The sequence below is a fragment of the Xylocopa sonorina genome, chromosome 11, assembly GCF_050948175.1.
Source record: "Xylocopa sonorina isolate GNS202 chromosome 11, iyXylSono1_principal, whole genome shotgun sequence".
Classification (NCBI taxonomy): domain Eukaryota; kingdom Metazoa; phylum Arthropoda; class Insecta; order Hymenoptera; family Apidae; genus Xylocopa; species Xylocopa sonorina.
The window spans coordinates 9,235,949-9,262,119 of NC_135203.1; the positions used below are offsets into that span (position 1 = coordinate 9,235,949).

General features: G+C 46.7%; 1 protein-coding gene across 10 annotated transcripts in view; it reads right to left on the reverse strand.

The window, feature by feature from the left end:
* Positions 1 to 3: 3 nt before the first annotated feature.
* Ryr (Ryanodine receptor) overlaps positions 4 to 26,171 on the reverse strand; it is a 32,539-nt gene continuing 6,371 nt past the window's right edge. Inside the window, exons 3-55 of one of the 10 annotated variants that reach the window (XM_076904391.1) lie at positions 24,739 to 24,843; positions 24,523 to 24,621; positions 23,719 to 23,733; positions 23,174 to 23,251; positions 23,021 to 23,096; positions 22,820 to 22,932; positions 22,503 to 22,702; positions 22,218 to 22,400; positions 21,951 to 22,122; positions 21,710 to 21,879; positions 21,425 to 21,549; positions 20,962 to 21,332; positions 20,552 to 20,883; positions 19,140 to 20,457; positions 18,201 to 18,300; positions 16,959 to 17,157; positions 16,502 to 16,875; positions 16,188 to 16,422; positions 15,798 to 15,942; positions 15,382 to 15,680; positions 14,774 to 15,307; positions 14,466 to 14,698; positions 14,282 to 14,384; positions 14,052 to 14,207; positions 13,768 to 13,883; positions 13,155 to 13,700; positions 12,253 to 13,071; positions 11,840 to 12,163; positions 11,216 to 11,493; positions 10,929 to 11,149; positions 10,593 to 10,683; positions 10,194 to 10,510; positions 9,809 to 10,112; positions 9,585 to 9,738; positions 8,708 to 9,499; positions 7,613 to 8,631; positions 7,172 to 7,543; positions 6,595 to 6,704; positions 6,433 to 6,526; positions 6,097 to 6,342; positions 5,062 to 5,473; positions 4,581 to 4,985; positions 4,284 to 4,500; positions 3,356 to 4,214; positions 3,065 to 3,267; positions 2,744 to 2,987; positions 2,391 to 2,675; positions 2,019 to 2,305; positions 1,877 to 1,937; positions 1,528 to 1,806; positions 1,289 to 1,445; positions 1,059 to 1,224; positions 4 to 975 (exon numbers count right to left, since the gene is read on the reverse strand). In XM_076904391.1, the coding sequence (XP_076760506.1) occupies positions 813 to 975; positions 1,059 to 1,224; positions 1,289 to 1,445; positions 1,528 to 1,806; positions 1,877 to 1,937; positions 2,019 to 2,305; positions 2,391 to 2,675; positions 2,744 to 2,987; positions 3,065 to 3,267; positions 3,356 to 4,214; positions 4,284 to 4,500; positions 4,581 to 4,985; positions 5,062 to 5,473; positions 6,097 to 6,342; positions 6,433 to 6,526; positions 6,595 to 6,704; positions 7,172 to 7,543; positions 7,613 to 8,631; positions 8,708 to 9,499; positions 9,585 to 9,738; positions 9,809 to 10,112; positions 10,194 to 10,510; positions 10,593 to 10,683; positions 10,929 to 11,149; positions 11,216 to 11,493; positions 11,840 to 12,163; positions 12,253 to 13,071; positions 13,155 to 13,700; positions 13,768 to 13,883; positions 14,052 to 14,207; positions 14,282 to 14,384; positions 14,466 to 14,698; positions 14,774 to 15,307; positions 15,382 to 15,680; positions 15,798 to 15,942; positions 16,188 to 16,422; positions 16,502 to 16,875; positions 16,959 to 17,157; positions 18,201 to 18,300; positions 19,140 to 20,457; positions 20,552 to 20,883; positions 20,962 to 21,332; positions 21,425 to 21,549; positions 21,710 to 21,879; positions 21,951 to 22,122; positions 22,218 to 22,400; positions 22,503 to 22,702; positions 22,820 to 22,932; positions 23,021 to 23,096; positions 23,174 to 23,251; positions 23,719 to 23,733; positions 24,523 to 24,621; positions 24,739 to 24,843 (15,276 nt within the window). In that variant the 3' untranslated portion in view covers positions 4 to 812. Of the gene's footprint in view, positions 976 to 1,058; positions 1,225 to 1,288; positions 1,446 to 1,527; positions 1,807 to 1,876; positions 1,938 to 2,018; positions 2,306 to 2,390; positions 2,676 to 2,743; positions 2,988 to 3,064; positions 3,268 to 3,355; positions 4,215 to 4,283; positions 4,501 to 4,580; positions 4,986 to 5,061; positions 5,474 to 6,096; positions 6,343 to 6,432; positions 6,527 to 6,594; positions 6,705 to 6,943; positions 7,057 to 7,171; positions 7,544 to 7,612; positions 8,632 to 8,707; positions 9,500 to 9,584; positions 9,739 to 9,808; positions 10,113 to 10,193; positions 10,511 to 10,592; positions 10,684 to 10,928; positions 11,150 to 11,215; positions 11,494 to 11,839; positions 12,164 to 12,252; positions 13,072 to 13,154; positions 13,701 to 13,767; positions 13,884 to 14,051; positions 14,223 to 14,281; positions 14,385 to 14,465; positions 14,699 to 14,773; positions 15,308 to 15,381; positions 15,681 to 15,797; positions 15,943 to 16,187; positions 16,423 to 16,501; positions 16,876 to 16,958; positions 17,158 to 18,200; positions 18,301 to 18,768; positions 18,869 to 19,139; positions 20,458 to 20,551; positions 20,884 to 20,961; positions 21,333 to 21,424; positions 21,550 to 21,709; positions 21,880 to 21,950; positions 22,123 to 22,217; positions 22,401 to 22,502; positions 22,703 to 22,819; positions 22,933 to 23,020; positions 23,097 to 23,173; positions 23,252 to 23,718; positions 23,734 to 24,522; positions 24,622 to 24,738; positions 24,844 to 26,171 lie in introns of all 10 variants that reach the window. The other 9 variants (XM_076904387.1, XM_076904390.1, XM_076904385.1 and 6 more) reach the window with 9 other exon arrangements.

The window sequence follows — 26,171 nt, forward strand, 5'->3', positions numbered from 1 at the left end:
GTGTAAAGAAGTATGTCTTTCTTTATTCTCAGGTAATCTTGTCGTAGATCGTTATTTACAGTGTATTGACATATTTGATTAGATTGCGATTTCAGTCGTCAATAATTTTGTAAATATCCCCGCGTAGTCGCGGACACGTTCGCGTTCGATATAAACTTTGAAACATCATCAACTTACGTAATATTCTTGTAATATTTCGAGCATTATGTTAATGAGTTTAAATCATTATGCACAAAATGTGGTCACTCGACGTATGAAAAGAAGGCAATCGTAACGTTCATGATAATGTAGATTTGTGCAGTCGGTTCCCATGCAGTCGATTATCAACAACACCCTTTGCAAATTACCTATCTAAGAAGGAAACTGTTGGTTACACGATATCCAGCCGCTCTTAAAAAGTTGGAAAAATAGGTTGGAAAAATATTTCACCAGTCTCCCAGCCTTGTCCGCGCGCAGGCGGTCGAGCCCTGACATCGTACGCGTGAGGTCCGCGTAGTTTCTTTTCTATCTAATACGTTCTAATCGCCTGTCGGAAAGTTCGCGTAAAACTTGGAATAACGATAAATGACGAATGTAAAAGGTACACGCGCGTTCGACGCTCTAGTTTATCTATCAACGTACGAGCGAAAATGTAGCATCCTAAAAATTGAAATCGCTGTCGAATGTTGTTCCGAATGCATCGCTTCCATTTGCGTGTGGAAATTAGAGACTACGATTATCGAAGACGTTTCAGGAAATGGAATCTCCCTCGGTAAATCGATCGATTGGTCATTCAGCTATACGTAAAACGACACAACTTGGAAAGAATTTGTTTATTTCTTCTTCGCCTCTTCTTCTACCGCCTCGTTCTGCTTGCGGAAGCAGTCACCGACCGGGAAGAAGTCCCAACACCTTTGTTGGTACATGTTCCACACATACGTCTCTTGACCAGTGTACTCGGTGTCTGGTTTGTTGATTAAGTGCATGAGGAAGAACCTGCCGAACATTTACATCGCGTTAGTGAATCGCTTGATAGATGAATCGCTTCTGGAAGATATGAATTTGCATGGGTGACTTACATATAATTAGCAAGATTATGCTCCTGTTGAACGTGCGTATCGAAACCGTGAGGTACCGTATCGAAGTACTCTTTCCCTAAGCCACAGATGAAACAGTTGCTCTCCATGTTCGTTTTCACGTTCTCGAGCTGGTCTCGAAGCTCACCGAATGCGTCAATGATTAAACCTAGGATGAAAGCAAGCGGTCAAGATTCTGGCGTTAGGAAGAGACGAAGCCATTTACAACTTACCTTGAATAATGGCCAACAGAATGACGATGACGAAGAAGAAGAAAGTGATGTCGAACATGATACGATAGACCTCGTAATCATCGCCATCTGGTTCGCCAATTTCGTCACCGATACCACCACCAGCTCTGACGCCTTTGTACAGATGGAATACGAAACACTGAAACGTGAACATTACTGAAGTTTAATTATCGTTTCGAAGATGTGCGCAGGTTTTGAGAAGATATTTGTCGATGTCGTACCGTCAACATGTCGTGACATTTTTTATCCACTTCGTCGTCCTCTTCCTGAATGTAGAATTTTCTGAAGAAGTTGAAGGCTATCACCGTGTATATGTACACGACGATAGTTAACAACATCACCGTTAACACCAGTTGTTTGCCGTTGTGTGTTACGGACTGCAAGATCGTCCTCAACGTTTTGAAACCAACCGCGACGTCCAGCAAGTGAGCGGCGAAGAAAAAGTTGTTGTAGTTACCGAGGATCGAAAATGTGAAGTACCAAAGACTGTACAAAAATGCCTGCAGACAAATATTGTTATTTAGAATGCTGCGATCGATTGAATTTTATGGATATCATTTAATTACTCACGTTGTCCGTGATGGTGACTCCAGCTTTCCATACTTGATACCTCCAATCGATATTTACAATGCTGAGAAGAGATAAAAATAGGTTAGCGATTATAAACTCACGATTCTGAATAGTAGCTCTTAACCGTTTTAAATTTACTTACAAATGAATCAAACCAGAGCCTTCTTCCTCCTGCTGACTGAACGAAGTTTTCTCCATGCCAAGCAAGTTGCTGATGTAGTCGAAGTCATAGGTCTCGCTGTATTTCTGCCTGACTTTCTTCTTCACGAACTTGTCCCAATAGTTGACTGGGAACGTTTTCGCCGATATCACCATTTTGTCCCAGTGTGCCTTGATGTCGTCCTCTTCTGGCGTTTCAGCAATGTATAACCCATCGAATTCCACTCGTCGCGCAATTTCCTTTTCCCGCTTGAAAATGGCCAATGGTACCTGCACCAAAAAATGTTCATTTCAACGTGAAACATTGAAGTAGCTAACGCTCCTGTGTGCGTCTATGAGATACTGTTTGGCGTACTTTCAAGTGATAGTAAGCGACCAGCATAGCCAGAGAAACGATCGCATGAAGAATAGCCATCAGCCTTATAACGTGCGCCATGTAGTAGAAATCTTCTGCCACTTCTACGTATTCTAAAGCGTAGACGTCTTCATCTTCCTCCGATTCGTTTTCACCGCTACCGCTTCCCATCTCCGCGCCACTGCCATTTCCAGAACCAGATCCACCCTCGCCAGACATCTCTGCCAATATATCAGCCATTTGACCGCTGCCCTCTTCGTCACCGTCGTTACCCAAAGACGTAACCTGTGAGCCAACGATTACTTTACTTCAGCACTGTTCCATCGAAGTTCTGGGCAAAAAGTTATACTTGCCTTGTAGAACAGCAACATGAAATTGATACAGAAAGCGAGAACCAGAGCCACGTATTTCAGATTGTAGAAGTTTCTGGCTAGGAAGGAAACAACACGGTGAGTGTATTCAGAGAAATCGATAGAGGATCCTGAAGGTTCTGCCGTTGTTTCTTGCTTCGCTTCCGCTTCAACCGCGGCCATAGCAGCCTGCTGAGCCGCTGCCGCTTCCGCCGCTGCTGCAGCCTGTGCTCTAGCTTGTTCACCACTGTTCGTACACACAGACAAAGTTCAATAGTATACGTACGATCGTTATCGCAAATAGAAAGTATTCTTTAATCGTACCCTAACAAGTCAGCCAAGGAAACAGGTGATTCCGCATCCCCACCAAGTTCAGCTCTTGCACCCTCCTCGCCAGTGGCTTCTTCCGGTGTGCTCTCGCCCGTCTCTTCGATGCTCGATTGGGGCGTGGAAGTGGCCGACTCGTGAGGTGCAATTTTTATTTGCCCACCCTCCTCTTTCGTTATATCCATTCCGAAGGCTTGCACCTGTGTAAAAGTGGAACGTATCGATCACCCTCTTCGTTCAATTTTCAATCTGCCGTTAGTATATACGATTCAGTATCCATTTTCAAACCTGTAAACTCGATTCATCCGGTGTTGGCGGTAAAGCAGGCAAATGTCTCGAAGGTTTTTCCTCCTCCTCCTTCACCTCGACTACAGGCTCCTCCACGTGCGGTCCCTTCATCAACGCTAATAGTAACCTCATAAAGTATCCGATCACGCAGCCAACGCCGAAGCCAGAGTAGTAGAACGCGTAGAAGATCATCTTGAAAAAGCCAATGAAGAGTTCCAGGAACGTCATCTGTTGCATCTCAGCGATCTTGTTCTTGATGTTACTGGGCGAGAATATGGAGAAGAAGAAGTAAATGCTATCCTTGAACGTTTGGATGCTCCTCCTGATAGGATCCTTGTTCCTTTCCTCCTCGTCCTCCGTCATGTAGGTGTACGAGGACTCTCTCGCCTTTCCGATACCGCCGCTCTCTTCCACCGCCATCAGCGCGCTCGCGTGTTGCATTTCAAAGATGGCGTCCTCGCAGAAGTTGATGAACGTCTCCAGTTTCTCCTTTTCTCCGGCTTCGACCACGGTGTTGTAGAAGTAGGTCCTCTTCGACTCTTTGATCTGCGGTTTCTCCCATTGCTCGATGTTGGACTCTTTGATCTCGAAGTAGACACGCTCGATCTTCTTGTTCCCGCCAAGGATTTCGATTCTGCCGAGATACGGTTCGAAGTAATTCAGCACAGAGCCCGCCGTTTCGAGGAATCTGGCCAGTCTAGGTTCGTTCGGCATGTGCTCCGACAGATTGGTCAGCAGGACGGCAAGATTGAAACCGATTTCTTTGGCTGGCTCGTGGAAACGGTCCATGAAAGCCACGTAGTCGATTTTGCCATCGTGATTGGTCTCGCAACAGGCCAAAAGAAATTCGATCTCCTCGCTGGAATCATTTTATCCGTGATGTTTCGTGCATTCGATTCTCTGTACGAACAGCAGCAACGATACTTACTCGGTGTAGCTCTTCTGTTGCTCCATTTTCTCCTTGAAGTCCTTGGGATACACCCATCCATCGTTGTTAAGGTCCACTTCCAAAAAGCTGGGCGACGATACGAGGTCTTTCAGCTTCAAGAACATGTCGAAGTACTTGAGAATCAGTTCAACGTTGCCAGCAGATTCCACCAACGTGTCCACCATCTGTTTCCCGATCGTTCCATTCACGACGTTACCTACGACAACGAGACTCGTTAAGCGTCAGCCATCGAAATGGTGTTACGCAGAACAGAATGTATCGGTTCGAAAGAAATACCTTCCAGCATAGACAGCATCATAGTGATCATGTCTTTCTGCAAGTTGAGCAGCTCCTTCAGAAGATCCACTTGACTCGAGTGTTTGGACAACTTGTCCTGCATATGAGAGAACAGGAAAAGGAACCCGCCAACGGCGTCCCACAATCGAGAGTGCGCCAAGGCCTGTTGATTCTGCGCGCAGGGCCCTTGAATCACTTCAGTAAGGGTGTTGAATACTTGACTGGCGACGCCGATGGCTTTGAAGAAATTAGCTTTGCCAGCGGGATCTATCAATTCCTTGCTAGAGTAGTGCCAGTAGAAGTCCATGATGGATTCTTGGAGTCGTAGCAGATAATCGACGGTACAGATTACCACGTTCACCGTCGTCGTGTTACCAGCCTGCGTTCTCAAGTAATTCTGCCAGTCTGTCGACATTGAAAGTTACACCGTGAGAATTACATCCTCATCGGTCCAGAGGAATGCTAAGAGTACGATACTTACCAAGATTGTGGCCCTCGCAAGTCAATTGAATGAATCGAAACAGAGCACACGTGAACTCAGCGTCGTGCATGTTCTTTTCTCCAGCAGCACCCTCGGAACCAACTCCCAGACCTTCAGCCTTCGTATTCCTCTCGAACGCGTCCAGATCCAGCACGCTGCATGAATTCATCAGGCCAGCGATCGAAGTGAAGAAGCCAACGTCTTTCTTTTCCTTCAAATGGTTCAGCATCCCTCGTTGAATCTCTATGTTACCACCGCGCAGGATAGAAATCCCCAGTTCCAAGGTCTTCATCACCATCTCGCTGGGTACACCTTTGCAAGCGGAAATGTGCAGCAGTACCATCTCTGCCACGCCACGGTTCGCGAGTCTCGCTTGATGGAAAAGAAGTTTCTGCTTCTCCATTTCTTGTTCCTGAACAACGAACAATTAGACGTTTAGCTGCGTGTTATTCATTCGAAATTTATCGTTTCTATTCGTACGGATGAAGCGTCTTACCATGAGTTTGTGCATCGGCCGCTTTAAGGGGAGCATTGAAAAAAAAGCATCACAAAACATGTTAACGACTGGTGATGTTAAGCGACGAGATAATTATTGTCGACAAGGAATACAACGTGGAAACGAAATTAATTTTGTACAGAGATCAGGAAGTGAGTCAGTCACCTTGATGCAAGGATATTTACAAAATCGGACGTATGCGTTTTCGTCACATGAATTAATTAGGTCTTACGATGAAGAGATTCGGGGGTATTTGATCAACCTTTCTTATAACAATGGTAACACTGTGGACTTTTAAGTTCGAACGGACGAGCGCACACACATGAAAGCAGTTGAATTTCTGCGAACGACTACTGGTCCTTACCATAAGTGGCTTAGGGCCCCGCTTCTACAGAGTTAGTAGGTGGAGAAAAAGACACGAAATCGTTAATAAGTTTCAAACACATCACTCAAACTTCCACATCTAATTTTTCGACTTTCGTAGAATAGCTCAGAGAAAGTTAGTAAACTATTCGACGAAGCGTTGAAAGGATACTTACATGGATCGAGGCGCCACCTTCTTCTTCGCCTCCTCCACCCTCGTCTTCGCCCTCTTCTTCTTCCTCGCCACAGGATTTCGATATAATTCGCGCGTAGCTCATGTACAAAGGATCCTCTTGAAGGGCACCGGATCGTTCTGTCATGGCACCTCGACAGAACGTTGTTACCAACTGCGTGAGTGGATCCGGTTTCCCTTCGTCTTCGTCTTTATCCATCTTCTTCAATTCTGCATCCTCGAAAGATTGCTTTAAAAAAGGAAGGAAGGGAACGAATCGAAACAAGTTGAGCGAAAAAAACCGGATAAGAAAGTGTTCATTCGTAAAGTGGATTTTTACCGTAAGGTCTTCAATCATCACTTCCTGGCCAACATTCTCATCCTGCAACCAGAGCTCGTAGTACGTCCGCGCGAAAATATTTATGGCCCGATGCCTGTAACGAGACACGGGCAACATTACCATTTACCGTAACTCGAAGTGGCCGTTAAACGGTCAGTTTACCTCCGTAGCTTGTAAAGTGGCTCGCTACGCAGACAGGCGATCGCCGCCCTCTTTCTCGCCGCGCACAATACACGCTTCCAGCCATCTCGAGATGGTGGAGGTTTCGTTGCCTTTTAGCAGCATGCACACACAACTATAGTTGTTAGATCACTAACAAATAATTACAGCGAACATCGTCGACGTTCAAATCCCCGCCACTCCCACCGTTAGACAAGCATTCATGGAAAATACGGTTATTGCAAAAACTCAAATCGAACTCTGATGGTTATCGTTTTATCATCGGTTACGAAGGAGACGAACACAAGTGTCACGGAACACCAGCAACGCGAATCAAACTAAAAGAGGATACCTCGGCAACGAGTGTAAGGATGTTTGACGGAAACAAGCTATCACGGCTCGTTTACGTTGTATCGACACCACGGATCGATACGAACCCTTGCTCTGCTGTTGCGGATGATCTATCTACTCGAGAACATAAATTAATCGTAATGAATCGAACGAAAAGGCTATCCGGAAAAGAATATTGGAAGAATACTCGACGTTCAAGAACCACATGTGTATGTAATCCTCCACTTACCATGTGCAAACCGTAAAGAACTTTGGCCATGTCGGTGATCCTTGCAACCACGTCCTCCAATTGCTGCGCCTTCACTGGCTCCATCGAGTCCTTCTTCTGACCTAGCTTGGAATAGAGATAGTGTTGCCATGACATCTCGTCAGCTGGGTCGATCTTGTCAGGCAAGGTTAATTGCGTCTTCGCGAATTCCGAAATCTCGTATTCCGGCATCTTCTTCAGGAACCTATCCTTGCAGTGTTGCACCAATTCTTGCTCGCGACCAGCAAATAGGTTCAGACCAACTGGTAGCAATCTCTTCAAACAGGCCACCATCAACGAAGCTTGCACTTCCTTGTCCTTGTCTCTCTTCTTATCACGATGCTTCTTCTTTTTCTATCGATAGAATCCTTTTGTGAGTTACAGAACTCTAAAACATTGAACATCTATTATTTGAATACGAACCTTGCCTCCTCCGGAAGGCGCTGTTCCATCCGAGATAGTGGTAGATCTCCTCGTAGCAGTTGGCATGATTAACACCATGTTATCGATCTCGTTCGCCGATATGAAGTTCTGTTCCTCACGTAGGAAGTACTGCGACTTCGACCAAATGTTAAATATGGCCGCCACGTGGTTGTACAGATCCTCCGCTTCCGGAATGTTGTTCCTCAACCAGTGGTTCCTCTGCAGATCAACGTACTTGATCAATAGCGGATAGAACGAGTAGATGTCGCGAACGAGAAGCTGCCAGTCCTCTTGAATCTGTGCCTCAACCTGGGACGTGTCGTCAGTCGACGATTTAATGAAACCACGAAGAGATTCTTCTTTGTGGAACATGGTATCCGTTCTCTTTCTGACTCGCTCAGCCAGAGGCAGGAATGGATCTTTCAACAGCTCTTCCGATGAGTTAATGATGATCTGCTGAGTGTAAGCAGCGATGCGGGTCATCCAAGGCGCATTTTCGTTACCGATGTTCTTCTTGATCAATTTCAACACGTTCTTCAACAGCTGATTCATGTGATCGCTGGTAACCATACTGACGTACGTTCCTTCGGTCGGGTTCACGTTGTCCGGGCCCTGAGCCCACCAGAAGGGTAGATAAGAGCAAAGCAGAGGAAGAATAATGTCGACCACGTGGGGAAGATCGTTGTAGGTCTTGTCTGATTCGACAAACTGATCCACTTCCGTTAGAATCGTCTCGAGGGTAGGCATACTCGACTCCATCTTCGTCATAATGTCCTGCGCCTCCAAGGAATGGTCCGCGATACGATTCAGAAGGGAATATTGATTGTGCTTGTTCAGATGGGGTTCCAGGAAGGCCACGGGGAAACAACTCGAGAACGCACCGAGACAAGAACCTAAGTTCGGTTTGTGACGCTCGATTTCTGTCTTCAAATACTTTCTGTCGTGCGTCAGGGTGGCATCCACGCCAAGGGTGTACAGCGACGCTAGCATCTTGTAGGATGCTACTTGGATTTCGTCCACTGTTTGATAGAAACGGCAGGAATTAAATTTCCATCAAGCAAAAAATTCGAATTAGTCTGATCGGAAGATACTTACATAACAAGTCGCTGCCATACTCGCACGCAGCCAAATGGTCGAACATGGCTGTGAGCACCGGCAGAACGATACAATTAATGTACGACAGGGACGTAGAAGTTTTCAGATGCGTCCCTCTCAGGTGACTGTATTTGCCCTCTTGAAGGTTCAGAATCGTGTGACCCAAATCGTCCGCGGTGTTGTTGAAGAAGGTCAGCATAGACGTTCTGATGAATTCAGGGCAGTTCTTCACTAAACTCTTCGCATCTATGCCTTTGACTAATACTTGAAGACAGCGGACAGTGATCCTCACATCTGGTCCGAAAGCAGCTAGTCGAGACCTCAACAGACTTGCCAGTTTACAGAACAGAGCTGCTACCATTTCCTTCTCCTTCAGGGACGCAGCTCCAACGTTGTTGGTAGCCGTGGCCACAGCGATGAAGTAATTCTTGTGCGTGCTGAAGTACTTCTCCATCAGTGGTAACACAACCTTGCTGAAGAACTTGATGTCTCTCGTGGACGTTTTGAAACTGTTCCTCCGACTGAACGTGTCGGATGGTTTCAATAGCTTCATGTTGATGGTAGCTTTATCCAGATAGGCTATCAACTTCTCTAGCAACGAGTAGGCGAATCGTAACTCCACTGACGCGCCAGCAGTCGCAACCTCGGATTCTCCACCCCTATTGGGTTTGTGGAGCTTGTAACCTTGGTATTGTAAATACTTGAGGAATTCTTGGGATCGTTCGCGATCTTTTCGTTTCTCCTTGTCGGTCAGAAGATCGTACGGGACCAGCTGAGGGTGAATACCACCCCCTATAAGAAAGAAAGTTCGTCAAGTCAAATATTTATCTCTGACTTTAACGTTAAGGATATTTTTCCACATTTCATCGACACGAACCGCACGTGATCAGCTCTTCTTTCTTCTTCTTTGCCCAAATGTCATGCGCATTGTCCGCGAGTCGCTCCGCCATGTTTTGCATTTCTCTGCTGAGAGTCAAGTTCGTCATGTCGACTGGATGAGGGTTGTAGTTGAATGGGTTCGCTGAATCACCCTGAAACATCATTGTGATCGCGTATTAAGAAATGTATCGACTGGAATGCGTAAACGGAACTTTCGCTTACTTGACTTTTCGATGATCTTCTCATGGAACTACGATTGGTGGACGCCACGTCCACTTCCGCGTGTTCGACGCTCCAGCCAATAGCCAGCAGAGCTTTCAAGCTCTCCCTAACCGGTTCTTTGTACCGTTCTCTTTCGTAATCGTTCAACATGTTGTAAGGCTTTAACCTGGGATGAGTCTTATTGGTTTCAGACCACTGTTCACCGTAAGTCCAACCATTTTCCAGCTTGCGACTAGCCCAGGCATCGTGGTAATGCTCAGAGAACTTTTGGACTATCTGATTGAGATCGTTATTGAGGACCACGCTGTGACACGTTAAACAGACATCAGTTACCTGTCATTCTGAATTTTCATAATAAATTTCCATGAAGAGAAACGTGTAATACCTTGAGGTATTAATTGGTTGAGGATTGTAAGGTCCATCGGGTGATTGCGCAGACGCTGATTTACTTCCGTACCACTCGTCGTCGTAATTCTTCGACAAGGAGTAATCGGGTGGTAACGCGCAACCAATAGCCGTGAGACAAGGCAGAGCTTTCCCGAACAATTCTGGATCGTAGTCCATTTTGGATAACGAATCGAATATGTTGCTGAAGAGAACCATAGTTAGACGTTTCTCTTCGTCGCTCGATGCACCGTATGCACCTTGCCCACCAGTGGAACCGTAATATTTAGCGCAACGATCGTAGTGCAGTGTTAGCAACTGTTGCAAAATTAGAAATATTTTTATTCGAGTACAATTTCCCCTTTATTCTCGATCAAAAGTCGTAAAACGATTATTTTACCCTTAAGGCGACGGTCGTGTATTCCGACAGCTTGGACACGTCTACGGTCAGCTTCCGAAGCAGTTTCAACAGCATGCTAGGTTGCATTTGGCTAGAAAATAATAAAAATCGAAGGCATTTACAAGTCTGAAATAAATATCGAGGGCGGTGAATACTATAAGCGCAGTTACCCCCGTAGTATAACATTCGTAACTGTGATCGTAGGCGAGGTTATTAGCGATTTATATATAATATTGATAGCACTTACGAGACACTTAACTCGTGGACGTCTCTTGTTAAGCAACAAAACGATTCCGTTAATCATTACAACGACACCTCGAAGAAGATCGTACTCACCTGGTCAATGCCACGAGGAAATCCGACACTGCCTCACGTTGGCCTTTGGTCAGCATCCGGTTCTTGCTCAATCGGTAAACGGTGTGCAACGTGGCGTCCAACAAGCTGGCGTAATTATCCGCCTCGTTGTAGAACTTTGAATGCTTGATCAGCAAGGGTAATATGCTGTTTCCAATGTAACGGTTCATTGCTAGCGCCATATCAGATTCGTATCCATCGTTCTGAAGCGATTAATCGACATTAGAAATATCAGAGCGATCGAGGTTTCGTATTTGCGTCTTACTTACCCTGTCCAACATGGTAGCAGCTCTGAGGTCAGGCAGAAAAGCCTCCTCGAGTATCTTGAAGAACAATTCTCTGGTCTCGATACCGTAAACGCGTTCCAGAAATAGGACGATGCTCTGCTTGTGCGCTGGGATCAAACCAGACGGCATATCGCTTTTTGGTTTCTCCTCGCCTGCTGCTGGGTTGAGCAAGGTAAACCTCAACGACAAGACGCCTTGTAGATCGTCGAGAGGCACCAACGATCGAAGAATGGCCCTCGCTCGCAGAGACTCGTTCTTCCCTGCAACAGACGCGCCATTCTAAACCCCATTCGCAAATCGCGATCAGTAAAGGAAAAGAAAGTTTGATTTCGTATATATTACCAACGGATTCTGTGGCAGCCTCTGTTGCTCGTCGAAAAGAAAAGAACACCAGAAAGATCGTTAGACAAAGTAATTGAGAAGATTGCGGGGGAATGAAAGTGCTGGCAATGGATTAGGCCATAGTAGTTCAGAAATGGAAGTGTACTCGGTGAAGACTTGAATCAACTCAAATAGCGAAGCGTGCGTTGTCCTCGAGTAGCGATACTTACGAAGGTGCTGCATGACATTGTGACCAAGGCGGATGGAGGTTTCTTTCCTATTTACCTTGTTCAATCACAGAAGAATCCGGAGCGCAACGGCCCAACAGGTCTACGAGCGTACAGTAGAAGTTCAAGATCGCGGCTCCCGTGTCTATGTAGTCCTCGTCGTCATCTGACTCTGGCAGAGGATGCTCGAACTGCATGACGGTCGTACCCTCCGCTTCGTCGTGCACCTTTCGACGATCAGCGATTTTTTCGGACATTTTATTGGCGTCTATGATTGCCCTCAGCAAACCCTCACCCTCGCCACGAAGAGCTGGTCCCAGACATTCTGGTCTTCTGATCAGCAAACGGATCACCAAGTTCGCATTCTCCTCGACACTTTCCCCTGATAGAACAAATCGATTATTCGTAGACGATTACTTTTGATCTAAAGTGAATCATCGAATAAACAGGTTAGGTGTATTCGAGACTGACCATTGACCCAAACACAGAATCTCAAGAAGTCCAAGTATCGCTCGCCTTCCACTGGATCCCAACCCAGGTCGGGATAGCCTTTCTCAACCAACTCTGAATTCGATTGCAAACCGCAACGAGACAAGTAGATGGCGATCTTCTCGAGATAATGTTCTCTGAGCGCCAGTGCAAGCTCAGTGTTTTCCATAAGAGAGGAGTAAGCCACGTCCAAGGGCGTCGAGCCTCTCAACGATGGTCTCGACAATAAAATGTTGCTGTTCTCCAATAGAAAGTCGAAGTGATCGAACATGGCTTTCTGGTTCTGTCTCGACGTTCGACAGAAGTAACAGAGGAATCTACAGCACGCCACAACCATTTCGTGAGAGGTATCCTTCTCTTTGGAAACTGGTTCACCTTCGGTAGGCTGAGGTTGAGTCTGAGCGTCCGATTGCGCCTGTGCGCGTCTGCCCAGCGTGTTCATCATGATTGCCATCACGTTCTCATGGATTCTCAGCACTCTGATCAGATCCGGATGCTGGAAGAACGTGTGGTTGTTCACCAGTTTCCACAGCCGTTCTCTAACCAGTTCCTCTTCCTCCTGAGACATCTGCACGGGCAGCAGGGCACGGATTTGACTGAGACCGATCCACATCAAGGCCACGTCGTCTTTGGTCTTGCTGTTGATCACATAGGTCTTCTCCAGAGCTCTAATCAGCTCGCCTACGGTGTCGTACTGGCGAACCAGTAAACTGAACATCTCTCGAACTAACTTTGGCGTTTCGATTTGCGACTCCTCCGCCCAGCTGACAATGGTCTTTATCAATACTTTACGGAACACCTCTGTAAACGAATAAGAAAAGAATAGTTTAAAGTGAGAAAAGTGTAGGTTGAAGGAATATTTAATTTTGTGAAGCAGCTCCGACCTTCTGGAGTTTTCCTCTCTGGCTCTGGTTCCGGTTTTGGTTCCTCCTCTAATTCTTTCACCGCGTTAATGAAGTTGAACAGCCTTTTAATGGCGCCAGGCTTCTGAACGTCTTCCGTCGGTTCCTCCTCGGCGTCGGCCGCTTCTTGGAGGGCGTGCAAGGACACGTAGGACATAAGATTGTTATGGAAGTCGTTCATTCGATTGATCAGATCCTCTCCGCAAGGGACATTGTCAGGATCGTCCGAGAATTCCATATTCTTGAAGCTCAATATGGCGTTCATCTGCTCGCGTGGTGGACATCTGAATTCCCTCGTCTTCTTAGCCGCCATGGCCGAGGGTAGGTCGGATTGTTTGATGTCGATGTAACGACGAAGCTGGTCTGACTGCAGGTCACCAACGAAGTCGTGGCTGAAGGCGATAATGGACTCGACACGATGTCGAAGTTGAATATCGTTCAGGTGGTGGAGAAGGTAGCACATCTGTAACTTCGCTCCCTCAGCCATCTTCATGTGAAGCAATCCCTTTTTGTGCTCGTCTTTTCCTTCTGCAAATCGTATATGTAACGTACTCTTATATAAACGAATCGAAGAATTACCAAAAGTGTAATCTACCTTTCTCGAATGTTGGATCCCAAGTCTCAGGATGAATCATTATGAGAAGTTTCATGATGTCCTCGTTTCTGAGCATCCCGACGAGGAGCAGTCTGTCCACGAGTTTCAAAAGTGGCCTGCAAGAAACAATGATCACGTGAAAAACGGGAGCAATGAGAGGTGGGAGCTTGCGGCAGTAAGCAAGTTATCCTGAAAGCATTCTTCTTTGCGTTATCGATGACCAAGGCATTTAAGTATGCAGAGCAGAATAGTCCAGCCGTGCACGTGTTCATGTTACTACATACAGAAAAAGATTCTCATTGCTGCCACCAATGGGATCTCGATTGTGCACTTGATTGACCTCGACAGCCTCGTTCAGAGCCGTCATCACGTAATCCCGCACCACGTCCAGAGGGAAGTGCGGGCTGTACAGGCTCCTGATATTCTCGATCGTTTGATCACTGGAAGGAATTTCCCTTGATGTCGACAATTAGTTGTGGGTTTCACGTTTCCCTTACAAATTAAATATGCTTACCTGATATCCGTCATTTTCATCTGCGGGCGAACAGACTCGGTTTCCAAGTACCTGAGGCTGTGCTTCATTTCTTCGTTCTCGTACAAGTCCTTCAGCTCTTGCCCTGAAAGAGTGACAACCTTAGTTTGAACGTTCATTGCTATTTATTTTACGAGAAGTGTTCATTTGAGAGATATGAAGTTACCTAAAGGAATGATGTACTCGTTCTTGCACACCTCCATCGTAGTCGCGTGAGACTCGAGGTGCAGAGCGATCAGCAAGTCGTAGAATCCTTGTCGCAGGGGCCCGGACATGTATTCCGCTCGAATCGCGTACAGCAATTGTTTCTGATCGACGTGCTGGCACAGAGCGTGTGCCGCCCTGTAATTCGACTGGTAGCAGAGGGCTGCGTAGAGTGTCAACGTATGCGCGTGGAAGCTGCGACAGTCAGAATACAACAGTAATCCATCTCGAACTGACACGAAAGAGATGTTTAATCATTTAAAATATTACCTCAGAAGCTTATCCATTTCGATCAGCTCCAAGATATCGATACAACGATCCTCCTCGGGGATATGCAAAGCCAGCATCGATATCGCATCCTCGCACAGCATGGACCAACCTCTGATGTCAGACAGCTTCAAAGCGTGCACCTGTAGCGACTGATTCGGAACCCTCGCCCATTGATGCGGCTTCAAACATTGCACCTTCAACCTAGGTGGAAATTGTGGTATCACGTGACGCTCAGAGTTCTGTAATACAGCTGCAGATAACGGCAACGTCGTGGAGGTTCTCCCTAGTTCGATCTGGAGGATCTCCTTGCTGGTAGCCTCCACGAAAATCGCTGGAAACAGTTTCGTATCGGGTTCCATCTTGAACTTGTGGCTGGTCTCCTTGCCCTCGCATGTGAAGGACACCAAACCAGTCGCAGTGTCCACGAAGCAACCGACGAACATCCCTTGAGAGGCACCCTTTCCTGACGAATCTTGCGTCACCTCGTTATAAAGCTCGTCGGCTCTCACCATGTAGCAACTCTGTCTGTCGACTCTGTATCGAAAGTATGTTTCGTTATCATGCATCTAAGAGTTGTTTAGCGACGTAATAAAAGAAGGAAAACGTACTGTTCAACGGGACGATCGTAGTCATCGGTAATAACCACTGAGCCCTTCCTCACGCGAGACAGGTTGAAGTCTTTCGTGTGCAGATGGTATTGAGAGGTGACCCAGCCCACGTAGACGTGCGTGGGGTCCTGTCCAGGAAAGATCCTCACCCCATAGAAGTACTCGTTCATCAACTTCAAACAATCAGCGTCGTATATCTCGTTTCCAATCGATTCGACGCCGGTTCCGCTCAGGACTGACATCTGTTTCGGCGCGTTGCCGCGTTCTGGAATTTGCGGTGGTACCACCTTCAGGTCCGCCTGTGGCAACAGTCACTCGTTCTCATTGGGTTCGTTCAGATCAGAGCCAGGCGTAAAGTAAAGAAGCACAGGTAGAGGTGTGACAGAAAGAACAAATAAATAAATAAATGGTTTTACATTTGATATGCGAATTTGCGGGGGCCGGCTACTTGCTTTGTTTATGGACAGAGTTTTGGTGCTCTTGTCGGAGACGTCTGAACGCACTGGCGGCTCGGGCGTTTTTGACTTTGCGTCCGGAGACTTCGCCTTACGCGAGAAGAACCTGTGTAATAATAATTGAAAATAATTCTCTCCCTTCGTTTTTTGTATTTTGGTAAGCGCAATTATAAAATTGGGAAAAAGCTTATACAAATGTGATTGGTATAGGTTTATTAAAAGAGAACGAGGCAGAGAAAGAATGAACTTACGGGGCATCTTCCATCTCTTTGCTAAGTTTGCTAAGAAGACTCAGATATCAGAATTCATTTTCCCCAAGGCGACTAGCTAGAAATATTGACTGATACTAACCGGAAGGGCGAACGCCCGCGTTTCTTCTTATCATCCTTGATATCGCCGTTCATGTCGACGTATCCGTTCATATCGACCTCGCTAATTGCGTTCTCCATGTTTCCACCCCGTGATCCGTACAGAGAGCCACCCTTTCTGGGTGGTCTCGCTGGTTTGTTTCTTTGCATAGGAATCGGTGACTCTTTCATCATCTCGTCGGCTTCCACAGCATCCTCTGAGTAGTTCCTTTGCAAGCCTGAAATGAACATAACATTGAGCAATACGTAGAACTCAGAGCCGAACCAAATATCCATAGAAAAACTTAATCGTCGTACCTTTGATGTCACTCATGCTGAAACCAGACTTCATGATCTGTTCCATGTGAGCAGACGGTGCAGCTTGTTGAGCCTGCTCCACTTGCTCGGACAGAAGCTTATTCTGACGCATTTTGATCTCCTGCCATCTTCTCAGCTTCTCGTTCTCAGAGACGAAGCTCGATTGACAGATAACTGGTAGCGATAATCGCAGAAACTCCCAGTTGGCCTTCTCCATCGTCTCGAACGTGTTGTGAGAGATCTTCAAGCAAGGTGGGGTGTCAGAACCCGCTGGAATCCTCGCTACGTCTATCCTTGTGTCAACCATGTCGTCCGTGTTCTCGAAAATCGGCTGATCCTTGGTGTACCAGAACGTAACCGGTCGATTCATGTTTCTGAAATAGTCAGTGTGGTTCTGAGTACTTCGTTGAATCTCACGGGGATAAATTTACGTGAAACGTTCTGTCGAACAACTTACACGCAAAACGGTTCGTATCCCTCTTGCAATCCACAGGTAGTAAAGAACTTCAGGGTGTTCACGTCCTGTCCAAACGTTAATCTTGCCCTCTGCCCGACACCAAGCGTGAAAGCTGGCACGAAACAATCGCCTTGCACGTCTGCGAAAGACGTTTCACCCCCGAGCGCGTCCATCAGCAGTTCTCCGTTCAGAGAAAAGCCTAAGAAACATCGCATTTGTATTATCGATGCTCGTAGCGGCAATTAAACGACTATACTTATACGGAATTACTACCAGCGGTACAACAAAGTTTCTAGCGACATTAATTAGCCTCGAGTATAGTTCGTAGCGAGTAGCGACTTTGAAAATTCAATAAAGCGTCGCGGGTTTAATTAATTACGGCTACGTAAACTAAGATAGGACACATAAATCAAATACGACTACGTGCAACTATGCAAAGCGTGCGTGAGAATAGTGCTAGGCGAATGTTAGGCATGCATACAGCGGTGGTGTAAGGTAGTAGAAAATATTAAAACATAAAAACGAGATATCGGGACCGTCGAGAGAATTTATTTGAGAATAGTGGACAGGTAGAGAGAGATAGAAGGGAACTCTGTCTCGTTTCGTTTTGAAAGATGGTACACGATTTTAATCGAACGCGATTGTCTTAAGGGACGCGGATCAAAAGCCTGTCCAACGACGTTTTTGGATAACGACAGAAGCTCGGGGCTACTCTCGTTTAGTGGTTAGTAATCGTATGATATATGAAAGCGTCGTTACTGTTATTTACAACATCGACCGAGTAGAGTACTGGATACGAAAAAAAATGTAAGAGCAAACATGATGTCGAATCGAGTGCGATGAAAGTGTACAAACTGATTGTACATGAATGAAAGTTCAACATACACGAAAGCATTGCCGTGATATGATGCGATTAGATGGAACAATTATTCGATAATAGCGAGTATTTGTTCTCTTGTCTTATGATGCTATGTGTATCGCAATGTTTGGCTTACGCGATCTATACTTGTCCGAATTCTATCGTACAAAACGCGATATGCAGACTCGTACAGATATAAAAAAAATAAAAGGAAAAAGATTCAGAAAATGTTCGCGTAGAAGTGAAGAAAAAGAAAATGAACGTCCGTTTGAACTAAACGAAAGAACGTTCCTGTATCCAGTAATCTATCTCTTGAATCAAATTATATGTATGTGTAGCTCGTAATGGCAGCTCAAGCGTTCGCTTGAAAGATTCCGTCTTACTAATTGTTCGGTCAATTAGATCCAGGAAAACCCCGACAACGTCTCCAACCTGCCATTGTTTGCCAAATGTCTCGGCTGTGCCCGAGTATACTTTTTCCTCCTTTAAAACAAAATTTCACCAATTCAACATCACCGTTCGTGATTCGCACGCGAACCATGACACATCTACCTTACGATTAATTCGTGTAACCGTCGACACTCTTGTGTGCGTTTGTCATTTGCGTGTACCGTAGTGTGCGCGACCGTATTCGACTCGTATTCGTAAACTGGTGGCGAGAGGAGACAAATACAAATGATGTACACTTCCGTCGACGCATTCTATATAATCGTACAAGTAATAGACGCCACGGATCCCATCGCGGTTGCTAATAAACGTGAAGCCACACCTCTCGAACGAAATTCACCATCGATTTCGTTCGACGCTCGGACAAGGAAACGCAGAAAAATGAAACAACCAAGTCAACATTGAAAAAGAACATATAGAGACAAAGACAACAGTTGTGACGAGAAAAACTCAAAAAAATGGATGGACCTGAAGATCGGATTATTGGAAAAATTAGACTCTTACTGATCGTTCGGTCTGCGACGTCAATGAAACATCCAACTACGTCGCCCACTTGGTATCTGTGACCAAATGACTCGTAGGTACCGGCGTGTACTTTAGTTACCTGACATTCACGATTGGTATCAATTATTCATGAGGCTGACACGTGGCCGTCGATTACGACGCGGTTTTAGGGACATGTACAAATCTCTTATCTTACCGTGAACATTTGTCGATCGCAAAACTATTCGAGCAAGTCGTACAAACATTTCATTTATGATTCTATTCTGTTCACGCGGTATTTCGCAAAAGTTTAGTGTACTTTATACTCTGCGCGTCAGTCGAAATTGCACGCGTATCGGATAGATGAACGTCGATACGAATCAATCACTTACATTGTAGCCGTCGAAAGCCCAGGTGTTCTCGTCGCTGCCCAGCATGCTCCCAGGATGGCATTCAGCTTTCGCCCAACCGACTCTCATTGGACCAGCGGTCAGCACTTCGAACTCGAAGTACCATTTCCCGCTGGTCACCGCGTAGTGTTTCTCAACGCGATACGTTCTGAAGTACAATTGCCGTAGTCTGCTCGCCTCCAACAGTAACGCTTCGTGTTGTTCTCCAGTAGGTGGGTCCAGCATGTATCCATACACCAGAAGCGTTCTCACTGTCTCACTGGCAGTGTCGCGATTGGCTTTTTTGATGGCTTCGTCGACCTTCGGATAGGGCACCAAGTGTGGGCTCCTCCTCATGTCTGAATCCTCGTTCAGACCGTACGTCCAGCCTTGACTAATCCTTTCCTTCGCCCAGAGGTTGTGAGTGTTCTCAGCGAGTTGGTCTACCAGCTCCTCCATCTTGGGGGTGAGATTGATGGCGCTCAGATCGAGAGGCGCTGGTTTGTACCCACTGCTTTGCAGGAACGGCTCGTTCGGAAGCCTCAGGGTTTTTATTCTAGAGGGTGGCTTGTCCATCGTGATGTAGTACCCCAGAGCCAGGATAGTTTTCAGCGTCTGCACTGCCAGCTGTGTATCGTAACGCTTCTCCGCGGCTGGCAACCGCTCGAATTGAACGATGCACGGATGGATCTTCCTCGCGTCGTCCCTGTGTTCTCCGTATATCCAGCCAGCCTCGATCTTGTTCATAGCCCACATCTCGTGGATGTTCTCCGCCAGTTTGTCTCTGATTTGCTCGACGTACGACGGCAGATTGATCATGGACGTGTCAACTGGCGCAGGAACGAACGCTGTGTCGTCCTCGACCAGCCACGGACCGGCTAGGACCACCTTGTTCATGTTGCCAAAGTAGAAGCAGGGATCCAGGGATAGGATCTGCTGAGGTAGCAGGCTTTCCACCAAGGGAGAGAATTCTTCCGGTGGTTGGAACTTGAGTCGACCATGGTCACCGCCTAGTAAGAATCTGCAGGACAGTTTCGACGAACAGCTGATCGCGGGGAAGAACATGCCGTCTAGGTTGAAGTTTCGAAAGGATCCCATGATGGGCGCTCCGTTGAAGGTGAACGTGATTATGGGCACGGTCAGGTCCAACGCGCAGCCAATCACGTCGCTCTTTCTGATGTAAGGTTCAGTCGCGTTGTGAACGACTTGGGTCTTCCTGCCGCCTGTCCAGAAATATGCACCATCGAAACCGAACGAGTAAAGGTCGTCGCCGATTCCGTTTCCTCCCCATTTTTCACCGCCACCAGGATATGGCATGTATCTACGAAAAGAATGAGAGAAAAGAAGAGAAGAGTAGTCATATTAGTAGCTCTTTAAGTGGTCTCTGAACGATCTTCAAGGGATGTTATGCATACCCAGCAGTGTTCGCCCAACCGATCCTCAAGTGCGGCATCATGTGAGTCGTCTGCTCGATATGATCGACGGTGACTTCGAAGTACCACTTCTGATAAAGGGCTGATCCGTCGACTCTACCGACGAATATATTCGGCCTGACACTGGCCACATGGTCGACCAGTTGAGTCTGGAGAAGAAGATTCTTCCCTGGCAGCAGAAAGTCGCAAATGTTGTTCTGCGACGATCGCACCGCGACACCGTTACCCACGCAAAGCGAGCAGAGAACGTCCAACACTTTTGGATCCCTGCCGTGTTTCTCCAGCAGAGATATGATGACTTTAATGTGTTCGTCCTGCGAGGATCAGAAGTGTTACTTAACGTCTAGCTATTCGAATACTTTATCGAACGTTCGATTCGATTTGACGCTTACCCTCATCATGTTCAAAGCTTCCGGGGAGTCGATGAGAACGCAATGGAGCACGTCCAACATTCCGGTACCCTCGCTGGAAGCTTGCGAGCCCAATCGACTGAACAGCCAGTTCAATCGGTTGCTGTTGGCGAACTGCGCGCAATTCGTGTGATTTCCCTTGATAATGGCTGCCAATAGTTGGTAGAGATAACCGGATATTTGATCCCAGGCTTGGCCGCTCTCGTCTCCCGAAAGCGCGACGAGAAAACCTTGCGAGGTTATCACGTTTATCTTGTCGATTGCTTCCAGGATCAGATTGAGTATACCCTCCTCTTGGAACAGGTCCTGACGATTCCTCAGAGCACGAAATCTGTTTTGCTTCTCCTCGTGTTCTGCGGTCGATCAGTGATAGATTGAGCCATTAATTCATCTTGTCGATAATAAGATAGGACGCCCTGTTGGGCTGGTTAGATGGTTCGCTTACCCATGTCGTCCTCGGGTTGAGCAAAATAATTAATCAAGTCTTCCAGACACATCACCATTTCGTTCAGATTCACATTTTGGAAGAACATAGACGCTCTTCTATCTACTTGCAGCGTCTCTAGGCCTCTAAAACAATATTCGGTCCTTTTAGCGATCTGCTTGTCCACGTTAATTTATCATTCGGTTTTTGTTACGGCACTGTACGGTTCCATCCAAGCCTCTACCATTTTTAATTCCATGTTTCAATGTGAACGTATCCAGCGCGGTTAAACGATCAGATACTCACGTGATGAACTGGGTGAACAGACTGCTGCATTTTCGAATGACACGAGCTGTACGGGACTCCTCCTCCTGGGACCGGGAGAAGTCCAAACCGTCGTCCATCTTTCCTTCCTCGTGAAGGACGGCCTGCTTTTCTTCAACCTTACCCACGCCTTTCTTCTTCGTCTCGTACGACTGCAACACGATCAAAAGTTAAATTAGACAACCTTCTCTCTGTCTCTCATTAAATAATGAAATTTATTTACCTTGTACGAGACCCAAAGGCAAGTGGTCGCGTGTTGCATGATAACAGTCGAGTCACCATACTTGATAATCGGCGTGCCTATTACCTCGAGGTCCTTGTCCTCGAGGATGATCTTCTGGTCGTCCTTCTCCTGCCGCAGCCAGAACGTCGAGGTCTCGATCGTCGCCTCGTTCCTTCAAGCATCGAACGTGTTCACGAAAGTTCTCGACGGATTATCAGTGTGACGTTCAACGCGACCTTTGAACTTTTCCAATAATAATCTACCCACCTGTCGACCAGATAGAGTTCGTTGTTTTCCTTCACGCCGAGGTAACGCCCAGTCGTCAGATGTCTGATCCTCATCGGATGCAGCCAATTGATGAACCCACCCGCCCATTTGGTCCTGGCCAACTCCAGCCTCCAGAGGGACCTCGCCTGACTCATTACGCTCCCTCCCTCGTAGATCACTATGCTGTAAACGATACATTAAGAAGCCGTACGCGGCGTGTTCTTGGTCTGCGCTAATCGAATCACGAATGGAAGCAATTAATCGCGCGAATTTATCGATATTTACTTCTGACTGGGCGCCGTGCTCCACGTAGACGGTATCGTGAGACACTCGTCGCCACCGTGGAAGAACCGCAGAACGTCACCGCCGAATACGTAACCGACGTATTTCATTCGGCTGATTCCAGTGCCGTAGGGCTGCACCGACCAGTGAGTCACGTGGAAGGAGGCGTTCACCACCGACAGATCGTTCTCCTTCGTCGTGTGCTGAGGCAAAACAAACGCTCGTCGTGATAACCGCATAGGCAGCGTGCCAACCAGTGGTATCTCTCGTTTTTCATCCCATCGCTATCGGTAGGGATCGTTATGAATCGCTCTGCTTACCAAGTACCTCTCGGTGGCCACGGATACCAGAATGAGGTCATCACCGACTCGAACTTTCTCACCCTCTGAGCGTTGTTTCGATGCTGGATGCACGGTCCACCAGCAGGCCTCGCCTAAACGATCAATCGTTCGCGTGTTTAGTCGCGGGACACGAATTGATATTAGTCGGGTATTAATTCAGATCGCGTTCCATCGGCTAACCTTGAGAATGCTGCTGCAGACCGACGTCGAAAGCCAACTTGTCGTTGGACGAGCTGGTCGATAAACACGCTAAATACTGTAAGGGTAACCGCGAGTTATTCGACCCTGCTGAAATAACGATCAAACGATTTTAAGACTATTTTAAGTATTTACCATGTCGCTGTTCAGATGCCTCAGCAGGATAGCGTTACCGTACAGCAACGTTCTGTGCCCCGATCCAGTGCCCTTGCCCTAAAAACACGCAGAGGTATCGTGAAAACTGAAATCTGGATGCAGCCAGCAAATACGAGGGTACTTGTCTATATTGAAAGTAGATTAAAGGAAATAGAGAGAAAGAAACGAGAAATAAAAATAGATAAGCATACCGATAAGAGAAGGCCATAAATAAATGAGTAGCCGTGAATGGCAGGCATTCGTGCTCGTACGATCAGAACGGTAAATACGTAAACCGAATGAAATGTTAATTGAACGTAAAAATAAATGGAGCCGTAAATGCGTATGGTTCGCAGACAGGTGTGCAACAGAACGTGTTCAGCGTTACATAAAAAGCACAGATACATAATCGAGCTGAAAAGAAATGGAACGTTCAACAAAGAGAAACGAAGAAGACAGATAGAACAAATGTACGCAAGCAAATGATGTTACCTACAAGCGTGAACGTACACGGTGTCCTGAAGTGATACGAAAGGTATACTTACTAATTTTTCTTGCTGCTGCAAACAGAAACATAGCAGTTGTAAATTTCATTTTTCCGTTTCTCGCCAATCGCGAGTAGATCAGAGAGGGATAGAGAGATAGTGAGTATGATAGCAGAAATCGGCGAACACGGCGTCGTTTCACCTTGGGAAACGTGTTCGCGCGATTTCGTTTAGCTGCGACGCATCGATGTGGACGGAATGTGAAAAAATCGGACATAAACATGGGGGACGAATAACAATATGGACAAACGGTAGACAATTCGTGACGTGTTACACGGCTCTACATGGATACGCATGCCACAATTATTGAACAAGTATACGGATGCATTCAGAAAACTGTATCTCGTGCGTTTCACTAGAAGAAGTTAACGAACGTAACTATTGGAAAATCGGAAATCGCGAGTATCTACTTTCTAAGTGCATCGTTCAGTTTAGTTGACAATTCTCTAGAGAAAAAAAAGAACAATGACGTTGATTAATCCCTTCTGCATATGATGTACAAGATCAGACAGATTTTATGGCCCACTCCTATGCAGGTGATCCAAGTGTAGATGCGATTCACACGAAGCGATCGATTCACGCTTGATGCAGAGGAGAGTTTCGTTCGTCGTGTAGATCGAAAGGTGCTGTGATTGTTTGTCGTCGTCGTAAAAATGTAACGAGAACGTTTGCACAGAAAAAAGGATCGTAGCATCGACGGACACGCGAATGTTACAAAATACCAGTCGACGTATCGTTTCTGTAAAGTTCTCACGGCAGGATTAGCTCTGTACAGTTTCGAGTGATGAAGAAATGGTACGTTACCGTCTCGGAACCAGCAGCGGTGACCAATTCCTGCAGAGCCCTCACCGAGAGAGCCTGTTCTATTACGAATACGCATTGCGACAGGTCAGGTGGTATGTTCTACGATTGCAAACAAAACGAAACGGCGTTAACCCTTTTTCACTCAATACGGCTCGAGTTTACGACTCTGCTCGTTACGTAAATTACGCAGCGATTTAGTTCTAGACTCGTTCTTACCTTGTCTGCAATGTTCTCGAGGAAACAGTGTCGATTACCGAAACCCTCGGCTGCGAGGCAAACCCGTTCACCAGTCGCCGTGCAGGACAAACATACCATGTCCTCCTACAATTCCAATTCAACGATCAATTCCATCATCCCGCCTCGATGTTCGATTAACGAGAGGCGACTCTCTGGCAAACGCTGATCCATTCTCAATTTCCTGCTCCGTTATTCGCGTCGTTGCTGGTGAACAGTGGATTTCTTTCGGATCGAGAACGAGCTTTCGAAACTGCTTGCGTTCAATTAAGAACGTAAAAGGTTCATTGATGCGCTGGGAACACGATTGACCGTAGAGGCAGGTTTTGCGAAACGTTGAAATATGATGTGAGCCAAACGGCGAACGGCGCGCGGTGCCAAAACCAAATTGGACCGTCTCAGGAATGCCCGACGCCGGGTTCGCGAGCATACTTCGGGAAACGTAGCCGAAGATTTTCGAACCGTCGAATTGTCAGGGATACGATGCCGCTGTATTTTACTACGCAGACCCAAGAAGCGTTACTTAAGAGGCAGCCAGACCGCTCTTCGGTCCAAAACGACTGCCACGAATGAGTCACGCCACACTCGAACGAGTGAAACGCAATTAGCTTAAAATTACAATACCATAATATGGATAGCGATGTTAAACACGACCGCTATGCCACACTTGGAAGCGATTATTTTCGTCGTTCTCGATTAGCATCTGTAGATATCAGCTCCAATGAAACGAAGCGGGTATATAGAGTGGCTGTAGAAATTTCATTTGTATGAAATTTTTTTAGTCGCGGCATTTGTAAGCTCCAAATCATCGCGTGTCGCGATCGCGAACAGATTTAGAATTTCAGGCGGACGGGGGTTCGAATTCGTCGGGAGTTTCCGCGCGCGTTCCAAATTAGCAGCCCCGAGCGGACAAATCGGCGGGATGTCGTACGCGCGATAGCGCAATTAAACGTATATAATTGCGATGGACGGTGTGAACAACGTAACGTAACAGGGTTATTTCCGTCGTCGACGGGCGACCTGTCGTGCCGCGTCGCATCGCTCGCGATATTCCGTGTCGTTTCTCAATTTGCAATTCGCCCCCTACGTCAGGAACGACGATGGCTCTGCTTGTTTTGCATATTTTTCACGCGGATAAACGGTGGACGCGTGTCCGTCGGTAAACGCACCGTGAACGACACACGCCACCGTGGCTCGTACAAGCGACTCGTGTTCGAGGGCAAATTAACATAACGGTTTACCCGGTTGTGCGAGAAGGCACGCGAGGCTCATTTGGCTGCCAAGTAGATTCGCAATTCGGATGGCAGACTCGCCAAAACTTGCCGGAACTTGACTGCTCGAGAACGACGATGATGACTTTCTTCTTAGATTATTCTCTCCGAGCTGTTCGTTTAGACGATCGAACAATTTCTGGA